Here is a 26239-nt window from a genome sequence, read left to right as displayed (position 1 = left end):
AACACTCATTCTTCTTGTGACCAAAAACCTGAGAGAGTTGCGGAGAGAGAGTAAAGGAGCAGGATCTCTCGAGAGCGCAGAGAGAGAGAGAATGCAGCCTTGCTGGGTAGCCCAGATTATCTGAGGTTGTTGGAGTCTTTAACCTTGGGAATGTGCAGCTGTTGTCTGTTTCTCCCTTGAGCCACTAACGCTTTTTTTAATGTCAATCTATTTTAGTTCTACCTGCACAACCACCTCTCCTTCATCCTTTACTACCACAGAGAGGAGGTGGAAGAGAATCAGGAGCCCACCTACAGGGTTGTGCGGTTTGAAGTGGTTCCCCAGAGCATTAAACTTGAAGGTAAATTATGTAGTCTACCCTGGCGTGTAAGGATGGCAGCAGAGCTCCCTACAGGCACTGCCATCTGCATTGCAGGTCCAAAGGGGAACCTAAATCCCAGGTGGCAAGTCCCAGTTGCAAAGCAGACTTGGACATTGGAATGAGGGTTTTTGTAATATGCCCCAGTAAATAAAAGCACCTGCTCTGATACAGAAGCAGTGGGACACATGCGTAAAACTGAAATGAACCACATGAGAAAACTGATCAAAGGAAATATCCTTTTGCATAACTAACCTTTGTAACTCATTGCCACTAGCTTTCACTGAGGCTACCAAGGTTCAAAAAGAACGTGGACTTAGACATTAATATGGATAAGGAGAACGTGCACGGCTACACTGAATGGAATTTTAAAATAATTGTTAGATGGTATATAAGTCCACCTGTTTCAGGGCATGAGCTAACTTCTCGCTGTTGGGGGTTGGAATGAAACTCCCTGTATGGGTTCTGTTATCCTATGCATGTTGGGAAGGTGATGGACTTTGGTCTCATCTAGTATGGTGGTAATTATGATCCTGCTACCTCCCTGGGTGTGGGAGGAGGTGGGGGGTTGATGGGTCTTGTGTTTCTGGTGGAGCTGAGGATCCACCTGCGTATTTCTCTTCCACACCCCTGTCTTATGAAGCTCTATCTCTGTAGCCTCCATCTTTCCAGCTAAGGAGGGGCCTAGCCAGGGTTCCTTTCAGGGTGTGTTTATGCTGGTCCTTTATTGGCTGGAAGGATAGCTTCTGAACAATGCAGAGCTGTGCTCAGCCTCCAAGGGAGGGAACGTGCTGTCCCCTCAGTGCATTCTGCTCTCTTCAGTAAGAGCAAGACTGGGCCTTAGATTTCTGGGGGAAGCTTGGTTGCCCTTCCCTTTGTGTGGTGGAGGGAAATGCTAAGGTGGTACATACAACCTGTGGATGTTTTCTCCTATAGATCTGAAGGCAGATGAGAAGGGCATTTGTATGCTGCCTGAAGCTGCAGGCTCAGCCCCTCAGGAGATAGATCCCACTAAGAACAACCAGCTGCTCTTCACCTACTCTGTCCATTGGAAGGTGAGGGAGTAAGGAGGGACTTGGCTGACCAGTACCCTGGGATGAGGGAGGAGCATGTGCTGGGCTCCAGAAAGAAAAGTGCTGTGGGTGTTCGCGTTGCAGACTGGAGTAATGAGTGGTGTATGGGTACACTGATGAGCAAGAAGGGGGAGCTGATGGCTTTGGGGTGTCTTATCAGTTTCTGAACATGCTGCTCACTCTCTCCAGGAGAGTGACATTAAATGGGCTTCTCGCTGGGACACCTACCTGACCATGAGTGATGTGCAGATCCACTGGTTTTCCATCATTAATTCAGTCGTGGTTGTCTTTTTCCTATCAGGTGAGTGAGACCTTGTGGTGGGGGTTAATCTCCCCATTGCTAGCCACTGGGGGTCAGGAACTTGCTTTAAACGTCAGCTGCAGGTGGGCATGTCTGAATTCCCAAATAGGTGCAGTAAACAAAAGGTATTGACACGGGTTAGTTTGTGTAAAACTCCCACCCCAGGCAGCACCTTTGGAGTCAGCCCTTGGCTTTTGTTTCTTGTATGGTCCAATTGGACTTTGGGGTGGAGGAGTCCATTCACGCTTTGACTTCTGCCACACACCATGCTCACGAGTATTGGTGTGCAACTGTCTCTGCTCCTTAGAGCTCCACAGCTTAGTAGGGAGACTGGGAACAAATCTGGAAAGACAACATGGCCTTGTTTGTGCATAAGTACTATTCTTTGCCCTCTGAGGGCTTGATCCTATGGTCACTAAAGGCAATGACAAAGCTCCAATTGACAGTAGTGGTGCAGGAGTAGGCTCTGGGAGAGCAGCTGAGTTGCCTAAGTCATGTCGTGTGGGACCAAGCACAGAAGGAATGAGCCAAGGACCTGAGTCCAAGTTGTGGTTCTGTAGCATCTAGGAGAGTAGGCATGGCAGGGTTACTTGAGAGCCTTGTAACAATGTCTCATTCACTCTGGGTTTGTGTGTTTTAGGTATTCTCAGCATGATCATTATCCGCACTCTCAGGAAGGACATTGCCAACTACAACAAGGAAGATGACATTGTACGAAATGTATCTATTCTCCTGCCGGGGAGCTGTGTAAAACCAGAACATGTGGGAAGGGGCCTTTCTCTGAAGACTTGATGCATTTCCTCCACCCCCACTTTGTTAGAGAGCACTATTGAAGGTGGGAGGGGCAGTTCTGTAATAAACTGATGGGAAGGATAGGCTGGTTAGGCGAGCCACTGGTGCATTCAGCAGCTGAGCTGCTCAGCCATGCTGCTGGGGGTTCATTACCACTGACGTGATTAAACTCTTCCAGACTTACTGAGTGAGTAGCTAGCTCAGTGGACAGGTGTCTTGGTATGTGACAATCCAGATCTTAAAGCTGTGTTTAGAGACCTTCAGTTTAAAACCCAAGAAGAACACCGTCTCTTGTCAGAATGATGGAATCCCTGAAAGGAAATTGGTGTAGGGAGAGTGTGACATCCTGAAGGAGCCTGTGTTTCCATCTGGGTGATAGAATCTTAATGCCCCCTTTTCTGGTTTTGCTACAGGAAGATACAATGGAGGAATCTGGTTGGAAACTTGTGCATGGAGATGTCTTCAGGCCTCCACAATATCCCATGATTCTCAGCTCACTACTGGGCTCTGGAATTCAACTCTTTTGCATGATCCTGATAGTTATCTGTGAGTATCACCACTGGGTTTGAGCAGCCTTAACAGAGGGGAAGGAGAATTATCTAATGATATAGGCCTGATCACCAGCAGAGCTTCAGGAGCAGGTGATGCTTGCCTTGTCTCAGGATGAGCCTCTCCATTTGCTGGTTATGTCCTGTTTCAGGGCAGATTCAGACTATAGAGCCATACTCAGTAGTTCCAGGTTTCTAGGTGCCTTTCCCTAAGGAAAGCACCATATTTTTCTATGTAGTGTCAGCTGGTTTTGAGTGGTTTGGATGCTGGGGTCCACCAGTGATCTGAGAGCTCTGTGTTGGGCTGGCTGGTGGAGTTGTGGGCAGACTCTAAAAGGCAAAGCACACAGTCTTCCTGAGCTGCACCTGTTAATGTAGTTAGAAACACTACGAGGTTTGACATGTATTGCTACTATTTGAGACCAAAGCCTTGGTGCTACGTGGAAGAGTCTTATCTCCCTCCTTGTCTCTGGCCACCAGAGGCTGTTGGTCTCAGGTCTGACCTGAGAAAATGAGTTCTGTGTGGGAGGTGAAGCGATCCCAGGCTGCTGGATTCTCCAGCCAGATGATGTGAACCAGGGCTCCTCTAGTGAGCATTCGCTAGAGCATGTCCATCAGTTGCCATCTTTCTCTCCTGTTTTGTTTTGCAGTTGTTGCCATGTTGGGGATGCTGTCGCCTTCTAGCCGGGGCGCCCTGATGACTACAGCCTGCTTTCTCTTCATGTTCATGGGGTAGGTGTGTCTCCTGCCCTTGTACCGTGATACTGTTGCCTGTCAGGTAATGGGAGATAACCTGGCTTCTCTGCTGTTTTCCATCCCAGGGTTTTTGGTGGGTTCTCTGCTGGCCGTCTCTATCGGACGCTAAAAGGCCACAGATGGAAGAAAGGGGCCTTCTGTGTAAGTGACTCTTTGAGTCTCTTTGCCATGCTTGCCCAAGGCAGAATACACTTCTTGCTTTTGATCGTAGTTAAGAATCCTGCTGTAGGCATTGCTGAGCAGGTGGGGATTGCCTGGCTGTATCAGAGAGAGAGAAGCTTGGTGTGGGGTTGGGGTCCTGGCAACTCTGTGGGCGGGAAACTGACAAGAAGAGGCATGCATGAAGTGGAGGGGTGTTTTTTTTCTGCACCTAATTTTACCCCAGTGATGAGCCCATTAAGAACACCTGGGGCAGCGATGCCCAAACTTTTCCTCACGTCGTCCTGTCTCCCCCTACCCCCCCCCCCTGTCCATAATGGAGGTTACAGGCAGTGGTTGGAGACTGAAGGGTGGCGTGCCCCCCCAGTTTGGGGACCAGTGACCTGGGGGATAATGAGTTCCCACTCTCTCTTTTAACATATGCTCTTTCCCACAGACGGCAACCCTGTACCCTGGTGTAGTCTTTGGTATCTGCTTTGTCCTGAACTGTTTCATATGGGGGAAGCACTCCTCTGGAGCGGTGTGTACCCACTTCTCCTTGCAAACCTGGCTGGGTAGGGTGATCATAGAGTTCTTGGGAGGGTGCTTAATCTCTGGGTTCCTCTAGTTTATGGAGGTACCTGCAGTCAAGAGCTGGGCCTGTAATGGTGAGTGTCTCAAAGCAGGTTTAGGCTGGTGGGGTCCAGAATGCTGTTGAAGGGAAGTGTTCCATCTGCAAATGCCCTGGTGAGGGGACTCTCCTTGGTTGTGCCTGTTGAGAGGGCCACAGTCTGACAAGCAAACACACAAAGGCAGGAACAGTTTAAAAAAGCAAATAAGTGCATGTTGAAAAGGACTTGCCTGCACACCATGAGGTATTTGAAGCTATCCCTGGACACAAGTAGGATGTGAGGAGGGCTCCAGGGAGAAGTGAAAGGGATGCCTGAACCCCAGGCAGTGTGGAGCCCAGATCAGCTGCATTTCCAGCTGTAGCTAAGATGCTGCAGGGGAGTTGTTACCTGTGGGGACACGAAAGAATGAGAGATTAGATAAAACTGGCTGCTATGGGACATAGCCTCTTGGGTTTAGGTTCTAATTGCTCTGTCCTGTATGGTCAGTACAGAGTCTCTGCCTAAAAATGGCCAGAGCCTCAGTTCCTCCAGGATTCAGAGGGACTCAGGGTATCAGGATCTTCAGTTGTGGGGGAATCCGTGCTCCCAGAAACAGAGCTAATTTAAAGCCAGTGTGAATGGTGGAATCTAAAGCATTCCCATGATGTGATGAGGAGCCACCTCTGGTCCCTCACTGACATCCCATGGTTGGTTGGTGAGCCGGACTTTGACAAGTCTTGTCTGATTTTTGGCATTGGAGAATTTAGTGAGTAGACTTGCTAGGACCCTAGTGGTGACGCTTGCTGTGGTTCCAGGTTCCTTTCCCCACCATGGTGGCCTTGCTCTGCATGTGGTTCGGTATCTCCTTGCCCTTGGTCTACCTGGGATACTACTTTGGATTTCGCAAACAGCCATATGATAATCCTGTGCGGACCAATCAGATTCCAAGGCAGATCCCGGAGCAGAGGTGGTACATGAACAGATTCGTTGGGTGAGTGGCAAATGTGTAGTAAATCTGGTGGTTTATTAGAAGACTCCCCCAAGTCCCTCTGGCCACTGTACAAGTCAGCCATCTGGTGGTCTCTGGACATCACAGGTGAATTGCAGGTGCGTGGGCAGCCCCTCTCACTGCACCCCACTTTACTCATTGTAACACTGTGCTGCTCAGAGAAATAGTAAATGTACCCTGGTCTGTATCTTAGTACCTCCTAACTATCTATCTAATGACATTTAGTAAGTGCCAAAAAAGCAGGAATTGCTTATTTAATTGTGAGAGACTTATTCCAGCAGCATGGAGATTAAGTCCATTAATGGCTATTAGCCAGGATGGGTAAGGAAGGGTGTCCCTAGCCTCTGTTTGTCAGAGGGTGGAGATGGATGGCAGGAGAGAGATCACTTGATCATTACCTGTAAGGTTCATTCCCTCTGGGACACCTGGCATTGGTCACTGTTGGTAGACAGGATACTGAATGGACCTTTGGTCTGACCCAGTATGGCCATTCTTATGTTCTTAGCAGTATCCTTTGACCCTAAGTGTATCTGGGTCTGGGTGGTGGTTTTTCTAGTCTTTGAGTAAAGACAGTCATGTTTTGCTGGTAACAGAATTTCTCCTTCACTCATAGGATTCTTATGGCTGGCATTCTCCCTTTTGGAGCCATGTTCATTGAACTGTTCTTCATCTTCAGTGTAAGCACCAAATCCACCTCTTTTTAAAATAAGAATCCTACCACTTCTGCATTGTGCCTTTAAGGAGAGAGGGATTATCCACCTGGAGTAGACCTATCTTGGCGTGTGCATGCAGGGAGTGGGTAACAGCTTTGCTGCCCCTTTATGGCCCTGTGAATGGGAAGCACTGGACCATAGGTCTTCCAGACTGTTTTCTTGCTGGGATTCTTGGAAGATGTCATGGATTAGATTTGATCCTACAGAATCTTTTTGGGTTATTGTTGGCTAAGGACAGCCAGGGTGAAGGGATGCCCTACGGTTGCTACAAAGCATAAAAACCACAGGTGTCAAGCTATTCAGATGAGACAAGTGCAGTTTCTTCCCATTTCTCACCTTCACATGGAAGTGACCAGAAGAAATTATAGGGGTCTTGTTACTGTGGAGAACGAAGACCTGCTCCATAAGCAAGAATCCTTATCTTGGGAAGGAAGGTGTCACCATGGTGGCTCTTCCCGCCTCATACTGTGTCCCTGAGATTGCTTGGCCCCTTTCCCTTAGCTTTTCAGGGTCCAGGCAGCTATTTCTTGCTTAGCTTTGTGAATTTCCTCTTTTAGCCTAATGCCTTTCAAGGCATGTTGTAAAGTATAACAGGCTTCATGTATCTGCTGGACCCACCCTAGCAGTGAGCAAACCACTTACTGTTACTTGGGTCAGCTGTTATGAAAAGTTAGATTAATGTCTATTGAGTTACACCAGTGTCGTCTGTTGCAGTGTTGTGTGAGGAACTTACACTGTCTTTGTTTCAGGCGATCTGGGAGAACCAGTTCTATTACCTCTTTGGCTTTCTCTTCCTGGTTTTTATAATCCTGGTGGTATCCTGCTCCCAAATCAGCATCGTTATGGTATATTTCCAGCTCTGTGCTGAGGTGAGACTTACCCATTGCAGTTTCAGTAGCAATTTGTGAATAGACCCTGTGTCTTTCAAGAAGTGCTGTTACTTGATTGTTACTTCACCACAGAAGTCTAGTCCGTTGATGTGAGGCCTAAGCTTATAAGGTGCTGAATGCCCTCAACTCCCACAGACTTCAAAGGGTGTGAGGTTGCTGAGCACCTTGCAGGATGGAGCCCAGACTCTGTCTCAAAGGAAGCTGCAAAAGACAGGTGCAGGAAGACTTGTTTCAAGTATAATTTCCTGGAGAAATACCTCCAATCTGCAGATATTTGAGGGAGGGCTCTGTCATATTTCCCATGGCATATGCCATAACAGTGGCCTGGTAAGGTGCTGGCTTTGTTTCGTTGTTCATTATTTGTTCTCTAATATACTTAAAACAATTTGTAAATGATTCATAGTAGTTTCTTCTTTCAAGATGAATGATTCCCCAAATGGTGGCTTTCCTTTGAAAAAAGGAGGGTGGTAAGCTACCTGCCTCAGGAGATAATTTGTACCCCATCTGGACCAAGGAGGCACTGTGGGTCATGTGTACCTAGGAGCCCAAGAGGGAAATGAAGCCTTGGAGTAATGCAGTCTCTCTCTCTCTTCTACCCTGTCAGGATTATCGCTGGTGGTGGAGGACCTTCTTGGTTTCTGGAGGATCTGCCTTCTATGTACTGATTTATGCCATCTTTTACTTTGTGAATAAGGTATTGTCAATCCCCACTGTGTAAAAGCCTCTATCTTCCCGGAGGGCATAGTAGAATTTGAAGAGAGAATACCTATTGGGTCATCTGGTTCTAGTCCATCCCCCTGCCAGTGCAGTATCTTCTTTCTCTGCAGTATCTTCTTTTGTTCATTGTCCAGTGCTCTTTTGTGTCTCTAGAGATGATTCTGTTAATTACACTATTCAAGTTCAAGAAGGTTCAGGTACTTGTAGACTCCAGTCTGGCCTGCATCCATCTATTGGGAGTAATGTTTGCTTAATGTTCTCAAACTCTGCCGTGGGGGGATCATCCCCAGCTGGGGTGAAATTCAGGTTGGGCTTTACCCTCTTCCCCCCCCACCCCCCAAAGTGAATCCCAGCTATAACTTGGAGGGAGCTCCATCTTCTAAGGGGAGAGGAATTTAGCTTCCATGTCTAACTTATCCTGTGCTTTCTTTCCTCACTCTGCTTCCCTCAACCATCCTCTTGTGGAAGAGGAATAGGCCATTGACTGAGCTGGGGAGTTAACTCTTAGCATCACTTTGTATTAAGGCTCACTTGGCTTTTTCTCGTCTATTCTAGCTGGATATCGTTGAGTTCATTCCCTCCTTACTCTATTTTGGCTACACTGCTCTCATGGTCCTGTCTTTCTGGCTCCTCACTGGCACCATTGGCTTCTACGCAGCCTACATGTTTGTCCGTAAGATCTATGCTGCGGTTAAAATAGACTGAAGATGCACAGACTCAGCACAACGCAGACACCTCTGTGTGCATTTCCTCCTGGAAAGGAAGAGGGGGATCCTTTCCCAGTTCTTTTAAGGAAACAAAACCCAATGGGGGTGTGACAAGAGAAATAAACTCCTGCTCATTTTGGAATGTAACTTTTGGCACAGCGTACATGGATTCTGGGGCTACTTCTGGGGGAGGGTGTGTAGATACCTTGCATTTTAAATTTACTATTTTATTCCAGTTTTGAGGGATTTTTAGCAGAAAAATATCCTCTATGTAAGTAAGCCCCTTTTTTTGCTCATTCATTCTTTTGATTATGTTGAATAACGAATGGATTTGATCAGCAATGGAAACATTTGTGAAACATTTTTTTCAGCCCTTATGGCACTTGGGTTCAGGGAGAGTCTTCAGACCACTAACACACAGGGTTTGTCTCCTGTCTTGGTTCTGCTTGGAAGAGGTGGAGGGTGCTTCAGTCCATGGTGAGCTAGGAGAATCTCAAAGGCTTCCCCTGCATGAATGAGTCTGGCTTGCTTTGACTACAGCGATTTCAGTTCCATCTGGTTTACAGTTCCATGGAAGTGCCATTCAGAATCTGGCAAGTGCAATTTCACTCTGAGATGGCTTGAGAACCGTAACCCTCTGCACCATTTCTCCCTCCCCCTACTTTGGACAGTGTATAACATCCCAGATGCATAAACTGGAGGGGCTCAGAGGAGGGCAGGAGTGATTCTCTTCTGGAAGATGGAAGAGCTGGGTCACCTTTACTGGCAGCGTGAAGAAGCAGAACATGGAGTTGTACCAGAAGCAGCATAAATAGTTGTTGATTCTAGAGCACAAGGCCGTGTACCCTGGAGAACATTTATGAGATGGCCACATGGTTTTGTTCCATTAATTGCTTTGGCTATCTGAGGAAACAGGATAGTCATGCTACTTAGGAGAGGCCTCTGAGGTTGGGTAAAGCCCTGTGTAGAGAAACTCATTACTGCGTTGCTTTAGTGCCAAGAAATCTCTGCATCAGTGTGGAGACATGTCTACTACAAGTGCATGGAGCCGTCTGGAAGTGGCCAGGGGGAGATGAAGTCGGTGGTTCCTGAGGATTTCCTCCCACTTCTATTTCTTAAAGGAGAGGTATCCGTCCCATCTACTGTGTCTCTTGGCTGATCCTGCTCTCAATTCCTGTCTCCTGTTCTCAGACACTTTGCCTCCAGAGAGCAGGGAAGATTCACACCTCAGTAACCTGCATTCTGCTCTTCGCTGCCAAATGCGATGAGCTGTCAGGAATAGCCCAGGAGTGCTATTCTATAGGGGGTTCCTCCTTTCCCGTAGTTGGATGCCTGGCTCTGGCCACGGGAGGTGCTTTTAAAAATACATTTGAATTTTTATTTGACTCATTTAAAACAAAACTACGTCTCCTGGCAAATCTAGTCCCAAATTGCAGTGAAGCCTCCCTCCATCCCCAGATCTGTGGGGCCACTTTAGTCAGAGCTATAAGAATTCCTTTTATTTCTTCAACAGGACGGGGGAAAAAATCTGCAAATATTCTGCTCTGTCACAGGTGACAGTGATAGGAGTCAAAGACAGAATAGACGCGACACCAAACAAAACTTCTCTCCGTTGCTAACAGTGCATCGCGCATATTTGAGGCTTTCTGTGCCCTGGGTATCACCTTAACAGTCCGTACTGTGTAAGTGGTTTTGACTTTTAATGGTGACCTTTCACTCCCCAAGCAGGAAGAATGGAAAACTAGACTCCTAAACCATTCAGCTTCTCCTGTGCATTACTTCTCACCTAATAATCTTCAGTTACCCAGCCCAGAATCAGATGGAAAGTGGGAACATGGGATTCACTAGTTAACTGTGGTGATTTAAAATATCTTTCTCTCTGAGATTCTGGTTGATTTCCTAGTGGAGAGTTTAAGCCAGCATTAATTTCTCTTCCTCCATACTGTTCTCTGTATTCTACTTTGTATTTTTAATTAATGTATGTATTCTGTGTCCTACTGTAAATAAATATGCCATTGTCCTGTTGTCCTGTGTGAGCAGCCTTTCATGGTCTTCTCTCCCATAACACCGGTTGTGACCCAATCTTTTGTTCTTAAAAGATGATAAAGCTTGATGTGTAATTGCAATAGGAAGTACAATGTGAATCTACTTAGGGAGAAAACTTAACTTTATTGCTCCAGCAAACTTCACTGTAACATTTAGGCTCTTACCAGTGCAACATGCTCTTCATACTGAGGGGAACTGAAACACAATCACGTGGCTAAAACATAACATGAGTTGAGGTTCTGTTCTTGGCTATGATACTGACTTCCTGTGTGATGTTAGACAAAGCACTTAACCTCTCTCTCCCAGTTTTGTCACCTGTAAAATGGAGAGGATACTCCTCTGTCTCCTGTGGTTGGGGTTAAGGAATTAGGCGTCACATTTATAAAGTGATTGGAGATGTGATGGAAGAGCAGTTTGAGTTCAGAAATATTGCTGCAGCTTGGTGCAGGCATGTGAAGTTATTAAAGCAGCAATTTCACCCTAAATCTCAGTGACTGGCTAGGCAGGGGCTCTCTTTTCACACTTTGGCTAAGTCTCCCAAAAGTATCCTTCCCAAAAAGAGGAGAGCTGGATCTCCATCTTTAGCTCTGATTACTGTGGTGGTGATGTACAGGCCCCTACAGGGCTCATCACAGACTTATGTGTGGTTAGGAAGTGACAATTTGCTGTTATCTATACAATGAACTTGGGCTGGGCTGAGCTGTACAACTTAATACATGTTCCTTTCTGCCTGCAAAGTTCTGTCAAGCTAAGAAATTTAGATCTGCACCTGCCTCTCTGCATAGATCAATTAATGGTTGCTTGGTTGGTAGGTGGCCACTTACTGCCACTCTTAACTCTTTTTTGGGGGTTTCTGCAATATTGTTTAGCCTGGAAAACAGCAATTTGAAGTCTAGGAAGTGACTAGTGGAGGTTTTAGGGTCATGAAGAGAATGTCTGAGAGGATGCATGGTTCCTCCCACATTCCTAGTTATTTTGTCTGGATCTGACCACAGTCGTTGGGCTAGTGAAGCTTTTAAGAAATGCAGATTGCATTAAAACATCTCTGGAGAGGAAAGGTGCTGGATTCTTTACTTGCATGGAAATCAAGGTTCATTTGTAGGGCTCTTAGCTTCTTCTGAGAGAGGACTGTGCAGAGGTTAAAGCAGAACTAGTTCCAGGCTTGTAGGGTTCTAGTCCTAGCTCTACCAATGAGTTGCTGTGTGTGGTTGTGCAAGTTACTTAGGTGGGACCAGTGACCCAGGGAAACTATGTAAAATGGGGATGATCCCCTTGTAATGGGTACTGTGAAACTTTAATGTTTGAAGTGCTCTTAAAAGTGCCTTACATGTAAAATATTATTTATGATACAACAGCCGTTTAACTTCCATCAGTGGGTGCTTAAGGGATTGACTCTGGTAACTTCTGATTCCTGATTTAAAAGCTTCAGCAGAACCTATCAAAGACTTGTTGCCATATCAGTTTATCACATTATCAACAAACTGTCAAAACAAGATTGTCGCTAGTACTTTTAATAGGGATTTTTTTTTTTGAGAAGCATTACAGGTTCTGTCTACTATCTGTAGCCTGCTTGAATTCATAGTGTAATGTGAAAATTTCCTGCTGTGGTTTAGTGGTGCAGTGTGGATGTATGACTTTTAATCTCATTCAATACTTGAGCACAATTCTAGCCTACACTACAAGTTGATACTGCATTTTTAACTATGTTATGAACAGGTTCCCGCTATGACTGATTTTGTATAATACAGATGGGGGAATTAGCTAGCATGCTTCCTTGAAAGTAAACAAGACTTTTGTTCACTCTGGTCAGGAAAATGGTGCTAAGGTTCCTGGTACTAAGGTACCAGGAACAGTCATGTTTCAACACTGCCGGTAGCTTTACCTTTAATCAAGTGGCCAGGGTGTTTAAATGTAAGCCTCCAAAATACTGTATTCTCATCCCTTCATTGGTACAAGATAAACAGAACCAGCCCCATAAAGACACACACAAGAGAACTGCCTTTTTATCCATTAACTCAGATATACTCCATATACATGAAGGCAGAAATTAAAAGTACATCCACATCCATATCAAGAATTGGAGCTTTGTGATCTACCCTGGGCTTCAGCCTCTGAGAGAAAGTGCAAGTTCAAGGCAGACAGTTCAAACATTTTTAATAAACAACTTCGTTATAAAAAACCCTTTCATTTTGGACTTAATTCTGTAAGACAATGGAAAAGCTAATTTAACAGAGATGAGCTGTACATTTCCTAATGGCACTTGATAATTTTTACAATTCAAAACCTTGTTTTATATAAAGCCCAAAAATACTCCAATAAAAAGAGGTTATTCACTGTGTGTATAAAAGTGCTAGAAAGTTTCTTTAAAAAAATAATCCAGCTTTAAGGAGGGGAAGCTGCTGGCCTTGACAGCTGTGGCTGTCGGAAAGGAAGTTGGGAACTGGTGCTCTGAAAGTGCAGCATGGAAAAGGTTGAGTTGCATCCCTGGTAATAGAAAAAAGATGCTGACTCCCTTCCACTCCAGCTACAGAAGCAGAGAAATTCCAAGTTGCTGCTTTTGGAAAGGGGTGCCCCCAGCCTTTGGACCAAATACTGCCCTTGGAGGTTCCACTCCTGTGTACTGGAGCCTGAAGGCAGAATTTGTTCCACTAGTGACAAAGTTCACCCTGACTTGAAGAGGATCCTCAGCCTGAGTTTGCCATAGCTGCGAAGGCCACTGTAGCTTTTCCTCCAGCAGCAGGTTCAGAGCTTGACTACTTCGAAGGATGAATCTGGGTGGTTTCCAGAAGTTCCCTGCACTGTCCCTTTTGTTACCACCCAGTTTTTGAACCTACACTAAGGCAATTCTTTCTCTTTTTTTAGTTAAATATCCTTGTTAAAGTAAAATATTGATACAAATGTTACAAAAACTTTCTAAAACAGCTCCTAGTTATTAGGGAAAAACTACAAAAAAAAATCAAGAACTTAATGAGGCACTAAAGGGGTGGGGAGAACTCATAAGCTCAAGACATGAGGCTTTCAGCACAAGCAATCAAATCGGCTAGGCAGACTTCAGCGTTCAGAAAGAGCTGAAATTCAGGTTCTTTCTCCAAACTTGCCAAAGGCTGCATCTCTGAACAGAATGTCCTGGTGAATTCCACAAGCAGAAACCTTAATGGTACGTTACCTTGAAGAGGAACAACAAAATGCAGAAAGAAATTGGGTTTGCTGGCACAGATGCCAAATGTGAACTGGTCTTTTCAGTTGGATATCTAATTTAATTAGGACCCATTCTCTGAGTGACACATGGTGGTATTCCTGTACTGCAGAAATTGTTTCACACAGAGCTCTCCCTTTATCATCTCAGCATATCTTATGCAATAGACCTGTTCTGATTTTATAGCATTTTCAGAGTAAGATGCAGTGCCTGTGCTAATCACTAAGAATACAGCAATGGAGTGGAAGAATTGTTAAAATATGCTTGTGTCTTAAAAAATAAGGAATTTCAGATGCTTTCACTCTGAGGGTTGTGCAAGTGCCCTGTTTAATAAATGAAAATAAAATCCCAAATTCGCTGTTTTCTTCTGTCAGGCTTTAAGTTTCCTGGTCACTTTCACTGGTTTCTCTTGCTACATGTTGCAAGAACATAATTTGAAATGATTTTCCCTGTTTTCCAAGTTTTGTGTTCACTTTGTGAATGAGGCTGGTGGGAAGCAAGATTGCATGGCTGAGGGGAGGGACATGTACAGCATACGATAGAACTGAGCACCTGGTTTCATGTATGAGGAGATACTGCTCAGATTTTTTTTCTTGTAAGACTGTACATATAGTTTCCAGTACCCTACTAGTAACACAGGAAGCAAAATGTGGATTTTTTTTAGTTTTCCAATTGAAAGTAAAGTGGTAAGTTCTTGTGTGTTCTCCATTTTGAAGGTCTAATATTCTTGGTGATCAACTCAAAGGGTTTTGCTGAACCTGCCTTTATAGAAAGGAGAGGAAGTGTCTAATAAGCAGTCTATGAAACTACCTTGGTAGGTATGAGCTCTCGCCTGTGCTGAGGCCGAAGGAATGAGAATCATGCCAAAACAGTGAGACTCAGAGTACAGTTGGATTCTAAACAAAGGTTCTGGTTTGTAATCTGCTGGCATCCTCAAAGAATAAAGAGGAAATGGAAGTCAATCTCTCTAGATCTAAGGTAGACAAACACAAACTCATTATTGGGCAGTATAGTGAGAACCTGGGACTGACCAATTAACATTGGAAAAACAGGTCCAGGACTGGAAACAAGGGTGTCCTGTGAAAGGAAAGAACTCGTAGGTATTATTACTGACATATCTCTGAACTAGTGCTTTTTCATCTATTGATTTCAAAGCACTTTACAAAGGAGGGAAGTATCATCTTTATGCCCATTTTACAGATAAGGGGACTGAGAAAGAGAAGTGATTTGCTTGCAGTCACCCAGCAGGCCAGTGGTAGATCTGCAAACAACTCAGGTCTCCAGAGTCCTGATCCAGTGCTCTATCCACTAGGCAACACCGCCCCTCAGCAGAGTATAAAAATCAAATGAGCGGTATTCAGAATCCCAGATATCAGCCGTCTCAGTGCGAAGATTAAAATATACAGAGAGGGGATTAAAATGATACAAGTGGCTGTAGGAGCAGAGATGAAGAAATATTGACCAGCTAGGATGGAAAGACCTTTTAAATGATACACTTCTGTGCAAACCATTTCGCTATAAGCAGGTTCCACTCTGTTTTTTTGGGAGAAGTGCATTTATAGTGTTTTAGGGAGATTAAACAATTTGTACAGTGATCTGTTCCCAGCATAGAACATTCTGGATACTAGATGTCTGGTGCCGGATTTGTGTACGCAAGCCCAATAAGTCTAACTACTGTTGTAATTTAAAGAGACTTTGGCTGTTGCTGTCTGTGGTGACAATTGTGGACTATGGGCGTAATTACTGAGATCATTACGGACAAGAAAACCACCTACACTCTCGATCAACTGAAAATTATCAAAATCTGGTTAAGGGGGAACCTGAAGAGCAATTAACTACAAAGAGGCAGCCCATGAAAGAATCAGTGGGTCTGGAAGAGAGTAAAAGGGATGACCAGAATGTACGAAGACTGGGAAAGCATCTTAAATGATTGGGAAATGCCTTTTGCAGGATTATTTTTTTCCAGGCAGTGAAGGTAAAGCACCAATGTCAGAAAGGAGTGATGGGGAAACTCCAGCCTGAATTACAATAAGTCACCTAGAGAGCTGCTGTTCACCTGTCAGTGCTGAAGGAATTAAAAGAACAAAGAGCCAAGCTTCCAAACAAAAGTAATCAAATCTATCATCCACTTAACCTGGAAAAGAGGATGAACAGTGAGGCGATTTTCCAACATTACTCAGGTTAAAGAGCAGGCGCTATTATGAAGCATTCAAGAAGGACCTAGCAAAACCAGGTAAGTGGCTAACATAGTGGCAGATGAAATTCAGCACAGACAAATGCAAAGTAATGGACATTGTTTCTTCCTATTTATGCTACCTGCACACAGAAGGGTTCTTGAACCAGCTGTAACTCCTCAGGGGAAAGATCTAGGTGAGTGACATTCTCCGAGTTCTAGAAATCTGAGCCTGGAAAGGACCAGGAAGCCCACCCCCTTGGCAGTGCAGGGTTATTCCTTACTGTATATTTACTAAAATTGAGCCAGTCTAGTCTGAAACATCTGAACTTCCACTGGGAGACTGACGGCCTTCTTGCTATTCAACCTAAACTTTCCTTATTATCCCCCTTGTACTACCCTCAGTAATTCCTCTCTCTATCCTGGGTCTTTAAATTTGAGGGTCATTACATGGTGTCTATTTCTATTAATTTCTTTTTAAAGTGAGCCCCTCCAGCCACTTAGCCATTTTAATTGCTTTCCTCTGAAACTCAATTTGTCTATGACCTTCTGGTTCAGTGGTGCTTATAAACATACAGAATTCTAGGACACAGCATGATCAGGCATGGTGCAGGGCTAGAATCAAGAAGTTGATTCATGGGTTCTACCACTGAGCAAGCCAAATGTAGATTCTTAAAAGGCACTTCTGAACTTTTGATGTTGACTTTAACCTCTGTCTCATTATCCCTATTTTTTATATATGGAGCAAATGATATTCAGTTATAAGTGGTAGGAGACACAGGGTACGTCTATACTACCCCCTGGATTGGCGGGTAGTGTTCGATATATCGGGGATTGATTTATCGCGTCTCGTCCGGACGTGATAAATCGATCTGCTAATCGATGCCCATACTCCACCTTGGCAGGAGGAGTAAGCGGAGTCGACAAGGGAGCCGCGCCAGTCGACTTGCCGCTGTGAGGACGGCCAGGTAAATCGAACTAAGAAAGTTGGACTTCAGCTATGCGAATAGCGTAGCTGAAGTGGCGTATCTTAGTTTGAACCCCCCGCTAGCGTAGCCCAGGCCTTAGGGATGTAAACCACTACGTACATGCCAATATAATTATTACAGATGAGGTCTTACCAGTTATAGAAATTGATTCCTCTTATGAATTGCTTTGCTTTATCCAGTCTAAAATCCCACAGGGCTTTTTTGTTGTCACATTTCATTGTAAACATACATCTAACTTGCTGTCCTCTATCACCCCTTTAGTCTTTCACAATATTGCTTTCCAAATCTCCTTTCCAATTCTTTATTTCCCCCAAGATGTTTTAACTTGCATTTGTCCTGCATGAATCTCTTTAGTTATTTCCCATCTCGCTAGATCTCTTTTGCATTATTTCTATGTCCACAATGGTATTTACAACACTTAACATTTTAATCTTATCTGCACACTTAGTGTCTGATCCTATATCCATTGAACTCAACAGGACCTGTTATGGGTCAGGATGAATCTTTGCATCAAGTTCCCAAAGTAAACAGTTGGTTTGAGTTCCAGACTTGCTTTCCATTAATATATTCCCTAATGTTGGTTAACCATTTTATATGTGAACATCCTTTTAAAGTTGCTTGCTAGAATAGCCATGGAAAGCAAACCAAGAGGTGCAAAACCTAGTGAAGTGAATTCCATTGATTTTTTTGAGAGTGTATTTGTAGAAAATAGAGGCATTTGCCTGGCTGTCGACTTGGCTACCGCTGAAGATATTTCAGTGAAAACCTCTTCTCAAAGCACAATGAAGGCAAAAAAAACCCAAAAGAGAATCAGATGTTACAAATATAGAGATGAGGAAAAATTATTATGACACTGCATAAATCTAAATAACGCTTTCAGTTTTGATCACCTCTCTGAATTTTTTTCCATATTTGCTTTTGTTTAAAAAATATATATATATAAAGACGGGAATCAGACTTAAAGTGAAATTGTGAAACTAATTTGGAAAGAGAAAAATAGACATGACTGAGGTATTTCAAAATAAAGAATGGTTATGAGAAGACCAGCTGAGATCCCCCTATTTACCTTTTCAAATTAAAAGAAGGCACTTGCTGAAATCTGAAAGGCAACATTTGAAAATGGATAAAAGGAAGTACTACTTTTAATCCAGGGAACTCATTTTCACAGGATATTGCTGAGGTAAAAACTTACACTGATATGAACGAAAGCAGTTTTTGCAGTTTCGTGGGCTAAACTTAAATGACAAGGTCCAGCTCTTTCACCAGTTGGGGTTAGGAAGATATTACTAAAAAATTATAGGAAATCCTTGAGTAAAGTGGAGGAAGAGCCAGGTATATGAGCAAATGAAACAGAACTAATTGCACGCTGTCGGTTTGAGACAAATGGATGAAGGTAGAAGCAAAAAATGTCAGCTGAAGTGAAGAGGGAGGTGGACACGTTCTTGGGAAAGAAGAGAATGCAGGAGGACAGTAACTGACTTTCATTTATGGAGTTAAGATAACAGGATAGAGGTAGATCTCTATTTTTGGAGTTCGTAAAGAGAGATGTTGGTAAACTCCCTGGGTTATCTTAGCCAGTTATGCTCCTATGTGCTGAGGTATGAAAAGCTGCATGTCTGTGTTTGTAGATGTGCATTAAAACATAGCTGGATTTAACATACCCAAGAGTATGGGCTACTGAGCATGATGTGAACAGGAGACTATGCGAGCTGATCAGACTAGGAGTCCACCGACCCTTAAAAGTTTAACCTTTTTGCTATCGGTGGAGATTCCACAAAGGAGAACTCAAGGGCTGCAGATGATATGGGGCGAGGGAAGTGGAACCCAGGGTTCAGGGGGTATGGCAGGAGAAAGGAGGAATAAAAAAGGCCCCCAACTCCAGGCTAGAGGAGAGGAAGGGGGACTGTAATCCCAGAGACCTCAGCTATTGTTAGGACAATTAGTGTTTGGGGAAACAGTTCAAATACAGTGATTAAGTGTAAACAAAAGTAGGGCCAGTTTTGTTTTCTCCTGACTCTTGCATGCTATCACTCCACTGTGGAGGTCAAAATATGTCTCTTGACGCTGCTCTGTGGATCAGCCAGGAGGGCACTGACCCTGGCATACTGGTGGCAGAAAAGATGTCAGCTCATACCCTGTCCTTCATATCGATGCCTAACCTATGGAGCATAAGCCCAGAGATCACTCCCAAACCTGGGTCTCCTGTACGACAGCACTTGATGCTACTAGCTCTAAACCTTGCTTTTTCACATGCTTTGGTTTCCAATACCGAGGCAGGATCTGTGTGGTTGTGGTGTTTTTAAAAGGGCTCACTTCAAACACCACAAAGGTGAGCCAGATGTCCAAGTTGCTCCATCCCCCTCTGACACATATGGGAAGTCAAAGGGGATGTGCAAAGAACTACCATTTAAAATGGCAGTGGCTGAAGTAGTCCAAGTCAGTTTACTTTCCCCATGGGGGAAAAATGTGACAAGTGAAGAGGAGAAATCAGTGCTACCTGACTTCATTGTGTAAACAGTATTCTAGCTATACTAGATACAAAACCAATGTACACTGGTGCCTCCTATTTTTGTAATGATGGAAAGAGACTCATGTTGTGGTTTAAAAAAAAAACATCACTAGAATGAGTCTAATCTGATGGCTCTGCAAAAAGAAACGAGGCAATGAGAAATGAGGTGGTCTGCATCCATCGTGTTGATATCATCATTGCTTAACACTGATGCAAAATGGCATAAGTTGTGTAGGTGATGGGATGGGGGTAATGGGGAAGGACAGCTCTCCCCCTGTCTGCTCCATATGGGATAGGTCTCTAGATTTCCCCCTCCTCCTGATTCACCTGCAGGTACTGGTTGTAATGCCAGGATTGCAATGTGGTAACATAAAAATGAAAGTTGGACTCTTCAAAAAGGTTTGTCCAAGTCTGCTCAAGCTGAAACAGCCCCAGCTCCTCAGATTCAATCCCTTCCCAAAGTGGAACAAGGCTCCAAAACCTCAGGGAAGGTCAGTGCTAAGTGTGGCTCCTGATTCACAGATTTAGGGGAAAAAAAAAAAAAAAAACCAGCTGAAACCTTTTCACTATAGAGGACTGGGACATGCACAGGGATATCTGCTGTTCCAATCTACAAGCGCTCCCTCCAGACAACAGAATCGTCCTGTCTGAAACAGCTTTCAAAAGCTTTCACATCCCAGCAGAAAAGTACAAGAGTTGTGCATTTTTAAGGCTCTCTGAGCAAGTATTAGCGGAAGATCCGCTCACCAGTGCCACAGTCATCTTACTGGAATGCCTGGTGGAAACGTGGCAGGGTGGTTGTGCTCAAGCTGGAGGTGAAGACAGGGGGTAATGAATGAAGGGGACCAAAGTTCAGGGAGCCTCCAGCTCCAGGAGATTCTTGAGGTTGAGGTTGCAAAGTGGTAAGCAATGGCTGGGTTTCCCCCTGTGAGTAGCCCATGACCAGCCCCCCTGTTGACACAGGTGGGTTACATGGAGGAAGATTCAGCGGGAGGAAGCCCAGAAGATGAGAAAAGTCCATGCTAGCAGCACAGAGAGCCTCTGAAAGGTTAGCAGGGCTCTTGGAAAGCAGAGTCTCGTCCAGAGTTACTGGCTGAGGTGAGGAGGACTGAGGCTCACCAGATGAGAGAGACAGACTGCCAGGAAGCTCTGACAGAAAGCTCTCCACCTCTGTTTTGGGTAGTTTCTCAGGTAAATATGAGGTAGATCCGAGCTGGTACTTCGGAGGAGGTTGTGGTGGGGAGGAGACAGGAGAAGATGATTCCAGAGGATAACTCATTCCCAGTGGAAGAGAGTTGGGAACCAAAGAATGGGGCATCCCTGAGCTTGGCATAGCTTGGAGGTGTGTACTGTACATGCCCATAGGCAGCATGCCTGGAAAGGTCTTACCACTCATCATGTCTCTGGATGCCATGCATAAAACTGGACTCAACTCTTCTTTCACTGCCACAGTTGAGCTACAGCTTAGGAGACCTAACATGTCAACTGGCTCCGTCTTGATCTTCAGCAATTCTTGGGAGTGGCTCTTCTTCATGTGCCTGGTCAGGTGGTCCTTCCGCCCAAACCTCTGAGCACAATACTGGCACAGGAAGTCCTTCCGCCCTGTGTGCACCACGAGGTGTCTCCGCACATCTTTACGTGTGTAGAAGCGTCTGTCACAGTGATCACATGGGTGCTTCTTTTCCTTTGTTCCACCAGATGCCCTCCTGGAATGAGCCTTGAGGTGTTCCAGGAGGACCTGAGTGCTCTCAAAGGTCTGCAGGCACACTTTGCAGCTCAGATCACCACTGGCAGCTGCATGCATAGCCAGGTGTCGCCTGAAGCCTAGTTTGGTGTTGTAGTTCTTGCCACACTCAGGGCAGTGGAGGGCTTCTTTGTTGGGGTCATGAGTCTGCAGGTGATTGCGGAGATGATCCTTCCGGTGGAACATTTTCTCACAGTACATACACTGGTGAGGCTTCTGGGCAGAGTGTGTGGCCATGTGCCTTGTGTGAGGGAAAACAGAGAAGGAAAGTTAGGGTAGTGTTCGACCCACAGCACAGTAAGTGCTGCTTTTGCAAGCTCTCCCCCTATTCCCTCAAACCTTTTTCTGTTTAAAATCTTGTGTGAAATTTTTAGTGCTTTTTAAAGTGGTTGTATTAACAGCCCCAGAAGCACAAGTCCTCCATCCACAAAACCAGTAAAGGATCATGGGCAGTAGCATTTCAAATTTCCCTCACAATGTCCTTTCTAAGTTGTTTCACTCCTGACAGAAGGCATCACATCTACACAAGTATACTTTAATCTTCCATTCAGTTCTTGCCTTCTTTACTGAGCCTGCCAACCAGGGTAACTAGCCAGTGCCAACTTTAGTAGTTTTTTGTGTTGGACACTTGTCTACTGGGGACTGGAGTGAGACCAGCAGTGCATTTCAGCAGCAGCCATCAAAGGGTGGTAACCTTTTGTCACTACCCATTTGGGCTGAATTCTTACATGAAACTTACAGATGGAATTTTCTTTACCCTCTCAAAAACCTTGATCCATCCAGCCTATCTTCATAGTGAATTTATTTAGCAAATTTAATGATCCCATCCCATTCTTCAGCACCAAAGTCTGGCTCTTCAAGGCTGGCTACTAAGCGTAACAGAAATGATCTTTGTGATTAAAGCATAGGACAAGGATTCTTAGCCTTCTACCATTTGCTTTGTAAGATTAACCTGTGCGCCTCAATATCCTCATCAATAAAACAAAAAATACTTGTCCTGGGCCTTAAATTTTAAAGTAATGTGTGGTCTTCAGATAGAAGGGGCTAAAGAAATTTGATAACACCTGGAACTTAACTACTTGCAAAGTAACAAGGATTTTCTCTCCTCCACCCTGCCACTAGATGTGACAAAACCCCAGTGTAGCACGATTCTCCTTGTCCTATGAGGGGAGAGAACTGTTAATTGGACACACTCAGCATAGTCACCTACCTATAGAGCTTGTACTTGGATGCAAAGGCCTTTCCACAGTGCAGCTGAGGGCAGTTGTAAGGTCTCTGCTCCGTATGAGCGAACGTGTGAGTTCTCAGCTTGTCCACATTGGTAAAGGAGGTCCCAGAAATTTCACACTGGCACTTGCCTTGACTTTCGGCCTCTCGACCCCTTTGCCTGGGGACTAATTTCCAGCCTGTCTCCTCCTCCTCCTGCTTTGCATCTTGAATCCAGGTAGGAACATTTGTATAAAATGCCGTCATGGCAGGCCTAGTAGAACAGGGCCATGTTAAGCAGAACTCATATTTGTGGGTGACTTGCTGTTACGCTGTCCAGGTAGAGGTGGAACCTTTGCAATTATATGACTTTAACAGCAAGAAATCTTCATCTGAAACAATAGAACAGGTGGGGTAAAGGTACTGCATCGTTCTAGCTGTTCACCTGAATGAGTACAAATATACCTTAGTAACAGCCTGTATGAAGCCACGCATATTATGCTGGCCCACTGACATATGAAATTCTCCTGTATCACATTTTGTTCTGAATAAACACAATACAACATGGCCTGGTACAAGGGATTGGTTTGAGAATGCTTCCACTCGGGTAAAATCTGGATATGAGATTAACCCTGCTACCCAATCATCTGCTCTGTGAGGAGAAATGTTCCTAACAGGCTGGAGCACTCTTAGCACAAAAGGCTGCCAAGGAAAGAGAGAAAGTTCTTCTCCAATCTCAGGTCACCTTCTCACCAGTCCCCTTCCTCCCTTAATCTCAGGGGTCCTAAAAGCACTTGTACTAATTTTTTATGAATAAAATGAGGTGAAGTTTAGAACTTTCCCACACAATAACCATTATCTGATCACATAACTTAAACTACTGTATTAAGTCATTGCTGCCTGAGGCATTCATTTCCTTTGAACATAGTGGTTGGTCGTGCCTCTACTCCTGTAAACTTGTCACCTTTTTCTCATCTACTACTTCAAACTAACATCCCCTTCTCACCCTAGTCCCTTTCTTCATATATTTCGCTCTTGTGCTTTGCTGGGCTTTCCTTCTTGCATCTGTCACAGAAATTCCAAAAGTGTCTCTCATTTTTTTGGTATTCTACAGCTGCCTAGAGTTGGGTGAGCTGACAAAAGTAGCTCCTGTGTAGCAAATGCGAGTTCCTCTAAATGGGTCAATAAGATAAGCACATATGACCCTCCGAGGGAGGTTAATGTAGGCTGCCTCTGTTTCAGAGTTTGACTAGTCTTAGAATTTTCTTTCCACCATATGTGGAATTGTTCCTGGCTATCTGGATCAACAAGCCTGCTGTAATGACAGACAGCCCTCCTTTTACTGTCTGACATGATCTTATACAGCAGTTGCTTTTCAGCAAAACTACACATTTGGCGGTATCCTTATGGATTTTCTTGTTCCTCTTGGAGGGTTTCTGTTAGTAGATTAAAACTCATATTGATTTCTCTCTACAGCTCTAGTAGGAGGCTCCTGAGATTTGAATCTAATCACTCCCCCGTTTTGCCTTCACACTGTTTTCTGTACATCTCCACAACCTCATGTGGTAGGAAAGGGTTAACTTGAATGATTGTTTTTACCAAAGTCACAATGGAATATATCCTCCTCCTTTAAATTTAGCAGCATGAGAAACTCTTCTTAAAATAGCATCAAACTCTCTAACCCCTTCTCAATTATTGCATATGAGGGAAGAACTTTGTACCCACACATCAACAGCCGTGCCACATGTGGGTCAGATCTGCAGCCAGGAAGGGAAAGAACTAGTCCTTCTGTTAAGACAAAGCCCCAATGAAGATTATAAATAGATGAGAAGAACTGGCCCTGGATACAGGATGAAACCATGACACTACAAATGGTTCCCTCAGACAATGGAAAATAGTGAGGATGGGAGGACTCCAGAATTAGTATCTATAAGCATTGTGTTTTGAAGTCATACTAAGAAAGATAATTTGTTTTTATATAGCTTGAAAACTTTACCAGACACCTATTAGAGAATAAAAAAGAAACTAAGGTACCCCAGCTCTAAAATCCAGTAGCAATGTGCTGGTCCCCTCTCCTCTTTCCCCAGGGTGGTCAGGAATCTCAAATTTCATGTCGGCTACTGCCTGGCAGGTGTCCCATTATTTTATCCTCATGAAGATACTTCTACACTATTATTGTCATCTTTCAACCATCTTTTTAACAAGCGAAACAGACCGAGCTCTTTAAATCCCTCACAAAAGCATTTTCTCCAGCTCTTGAATAATTTTTGTGCTCTTTTCTGCACCCTCTCTAATTCAACATCCTTTTTTAAATGTGCACACCGGAACTAACTGTCTGCAGTGTTCTAGTATCTGTCTCACTAATGCTGTATACACAGGTAAAATTGCCTCTCCTTACTCCTATTCATTATATCTTGTTTATACATCAAAGGAATGCATTAGCCCTTTTTGCCACAGTATCACAGCAGAGCTTATGTTGTTTGCTTGTCCACTATCATCCCAGAATCCTTCTCAGGACGCAGTGCCCCTCCCCCACCATTCTATAGGTATGACCTGCATTCCTTGTTCATAAATGTATACCTTACTCTGGCTGTATTAAAAAACATAGTTTATTGAAATGGGGCCACTTTACCAACCAATCCAGATTATTGTGTGACAGCCCCATCTTCCTCCTGATTTAACACACCACCAATTTTTGTGTCATTAGAAAATTTTAAGAGCAATAATTTAGTAGTCGCTTCCACATCATAGATGAAAATGTTGAATAGCACTGGACCTAGAACTGACTGTGATGATTCCTAATTGACAAATACCATGAATCTGTCTGTTCTTAATCCATTTAACATGTGCTTTATTGATCTTGTATAGTGCTTTTTAAAAACTGAAATGTCACACAGTAATAAGTCAAATGCCTTACAAAACTCTGAATATTACATCTTTATTAATAAATATTACCTCACTCACCTTGCCTATCTAGTTACCTTATATCAACCAAACTCCTTGCTCCCTTCTCCCAAAGAATGTAATCAAATCTGACAAGACCAATTTCCCATCAAACTACGTTGAATGTTGACTGGCATTTAATTATATTCCTATTCTTTATCATTTACACATCGCCTGCCCCATGATAGTGTCCCGGACTGAGGTCAGACTAAGCAGCCTATATATCATCATTCTCTCCTTTTGAAGGGCGGGCACAACGTCTGGGAGACCATCACTATAGAGGCCAGGGCAGAAGTGGGGGTGGGGGCAGGATATGACTCCCTGGTTTGAGCTCCTACAAGCAGCCAGCGCTGGAGATGAAACACGGGACCAGGAGCGAGCTGGAAATGAGGGCTGCCCCTGGTGCGGGGCATGTGCCCGTGGGCTGGGGCTGGGGCTCCCCGCACTCCCCGCAGCCGGGAGCCGAGGCCCACGCCGTGCGGATCGGGACCAGGGCAGCCTCGCCGCACGCTGGCGGGTCTCTCACGCCGCCCAGGGGCAGGGATGGGGTCGGGGCTCCACAAGCTTCTGCCAAGCCGCGGCCCGGGCAGGGGGCATGAGGCGGCGCCGGCTCCTCGCGCGCGGGTCCCTCAGGCGCGCCCCTCGGCCGGCTGCCGCGGGGAGAGGCCCGCTCGCGGGGGGCGTGGCTTGGCAGGCTCCTCCCCCTGCCCCGGGGCTCCCCACGTCCCCACACTCACCCCGTTCCCCTGGGCCCCGCCAGGCTCGGCTCCGACTCAGGCCCCGGCGGCCCCATTGTGCGGGGCATTGTGGGAGTGACGCC

General features: G+C 44.8%; 2 protein-coding genes across 7 annotated transcripts in view; one reads left to right on the top strand and one right to left on the bottom strand.

Moving 5' to 3' along the window:
* TM9SF4 (transmembrane 9 superfamily member 4) overlaps nucleotides 1–10674 on the top strand; it is a 27662-nt gene extending 16988 nt beyond the window's left edge. For 3 of the 4 annotated variants that reach the window (XM_030533776.1, XM_030533777.1, XM_030533778.1), the window contains exons 6-18: nucleotides 217–340; nucleotides 1295–1413; nucleotides 1621–1732; nucleotides 2373–2443; nucleotides 2938–3070; nucleotides 3723–3804; nucleotides 3894–3969; nucleotides 4424–4507; nucleotides 5393–5568; nucleotides 6200–6263; nucleotides 7049–7168; nucleotides 7794–7883; nucleotides 8462–10674. In XM_030533776.1, coding sequence (XP_030389636.1) covers nucleotides 217–340; nucleotides 1295–1413; nucleotides 1621–1732; nucleotides 2373–2443; nucleotides 2938–3070; nucleotides 3723–3804; nucleotides 3894–3969; nucleotides 4424–4507; nucleotides 5393–5568; nucleotides 6200–6263; nucleotides 7049–7168; nucleotides 7794–7883; nucleotides 8462–8611 — 1401 coding nt within the window. In that variant the 3' untranslated portion in view covers nucleotides 8612–10674. The remainder of the gene's footprint in view (nucleotides 1–216; nucleotides 341–1294; nucleotides 1414–1620; nucleotides 1733–2372; nucleotides 2444–2937; nucleotides 3071–3722; nucleotides 3805–3893; nucleotides 3970–4423; nucleotides 4508–5392; nucleotides 5569–6199; nucleotides 6264–7048; nucleotides 7169–7793; nucleotides 7884–8461) is intronic. The other variant, XM_030533779.1, reaches the window with a different exon arrangement.
* On the bottom strand, nucleotides 3978–26239 carry PLAGL2 (PLAG1 like zinc finger 2). 3 transcript variants are annotated; one of them, XR_003996559.1, is made up of 5 exons: nucleotides 26157–26239; nucleotides 22481–22868; nucleotides 20274–21511; nucleotides 4608–4985; nucleotides 3978–4149 (listed from the first exon to the last, which is right to left on the bottom strand). XR_003996559.1 is itself a non-coding variant. In XM_030533781.1 (4 exons), the coding sequence occupies exons 2-3, from the start codon at nucleotides 22741–22743 to the stop codon at nucleotides 20290–20292; spliced, it is 1485 nt and encodes a 494-aa protein (XP_030389641.1). In that variant the 5' UTR covers nucleotides 22744–22868; nucleotides 26157–26239; the 3' UTR covers nucleotides 4514–4985; nucleotides 20274–20289. The 3 variants fall into 3 exon arrangements, 2 of the variants coding, with proteins under 2 accessions (XP_030389641.1, XP_030389642.1); XM_030533781.1 differs by lacking the exon at nucleotides 3978–4149 and having other exon boundaries at nucleotides 4514–4985; XM_030533782.1 differs by lacking the exon at nucleotides 3978–4149 and having other exon boundaries at nucleotides 4514–4985; nucleotides 20916–21511.

This window comes from Gopherus evgoodei, chromosome 14 (genome assembly GCF_007399415.2).
Source record: "Gopherus evgoodei ecotype Sinaloan lineage chromosome 14, rGopEvg1_v1.p, whole genome shotgun sequence".
Classification (NCBI taxonomy): Eukaryota; Metazoa; Chordata; order Testudines; family Testudinidae; genus Gopherus; species Gopherus evgoodei.
Note: the sequence above shows the minus strand (reverse complement) of the source record. Positions and strands in the feature narration are given on the sequence as shown.

What these genes read in the sequence shown, in the direction of transcription:
- PLAGL2 (XM_030533781.1), bottom strand. Translation starts at nt 22,743, where the DNA reads ATGACGGCATTTTATACAAATGTTCCTACCTGGATTCAAGATGCAAAG. An exon ending in TCCAAGTACAAGCTCTATAG is followed by an intron (nt 21,512 to 22,480) that starts GTAGGTGACTAT and finishes CCCTCACACAAG; the next exon opens with GCACATGGCCACACACTCTG.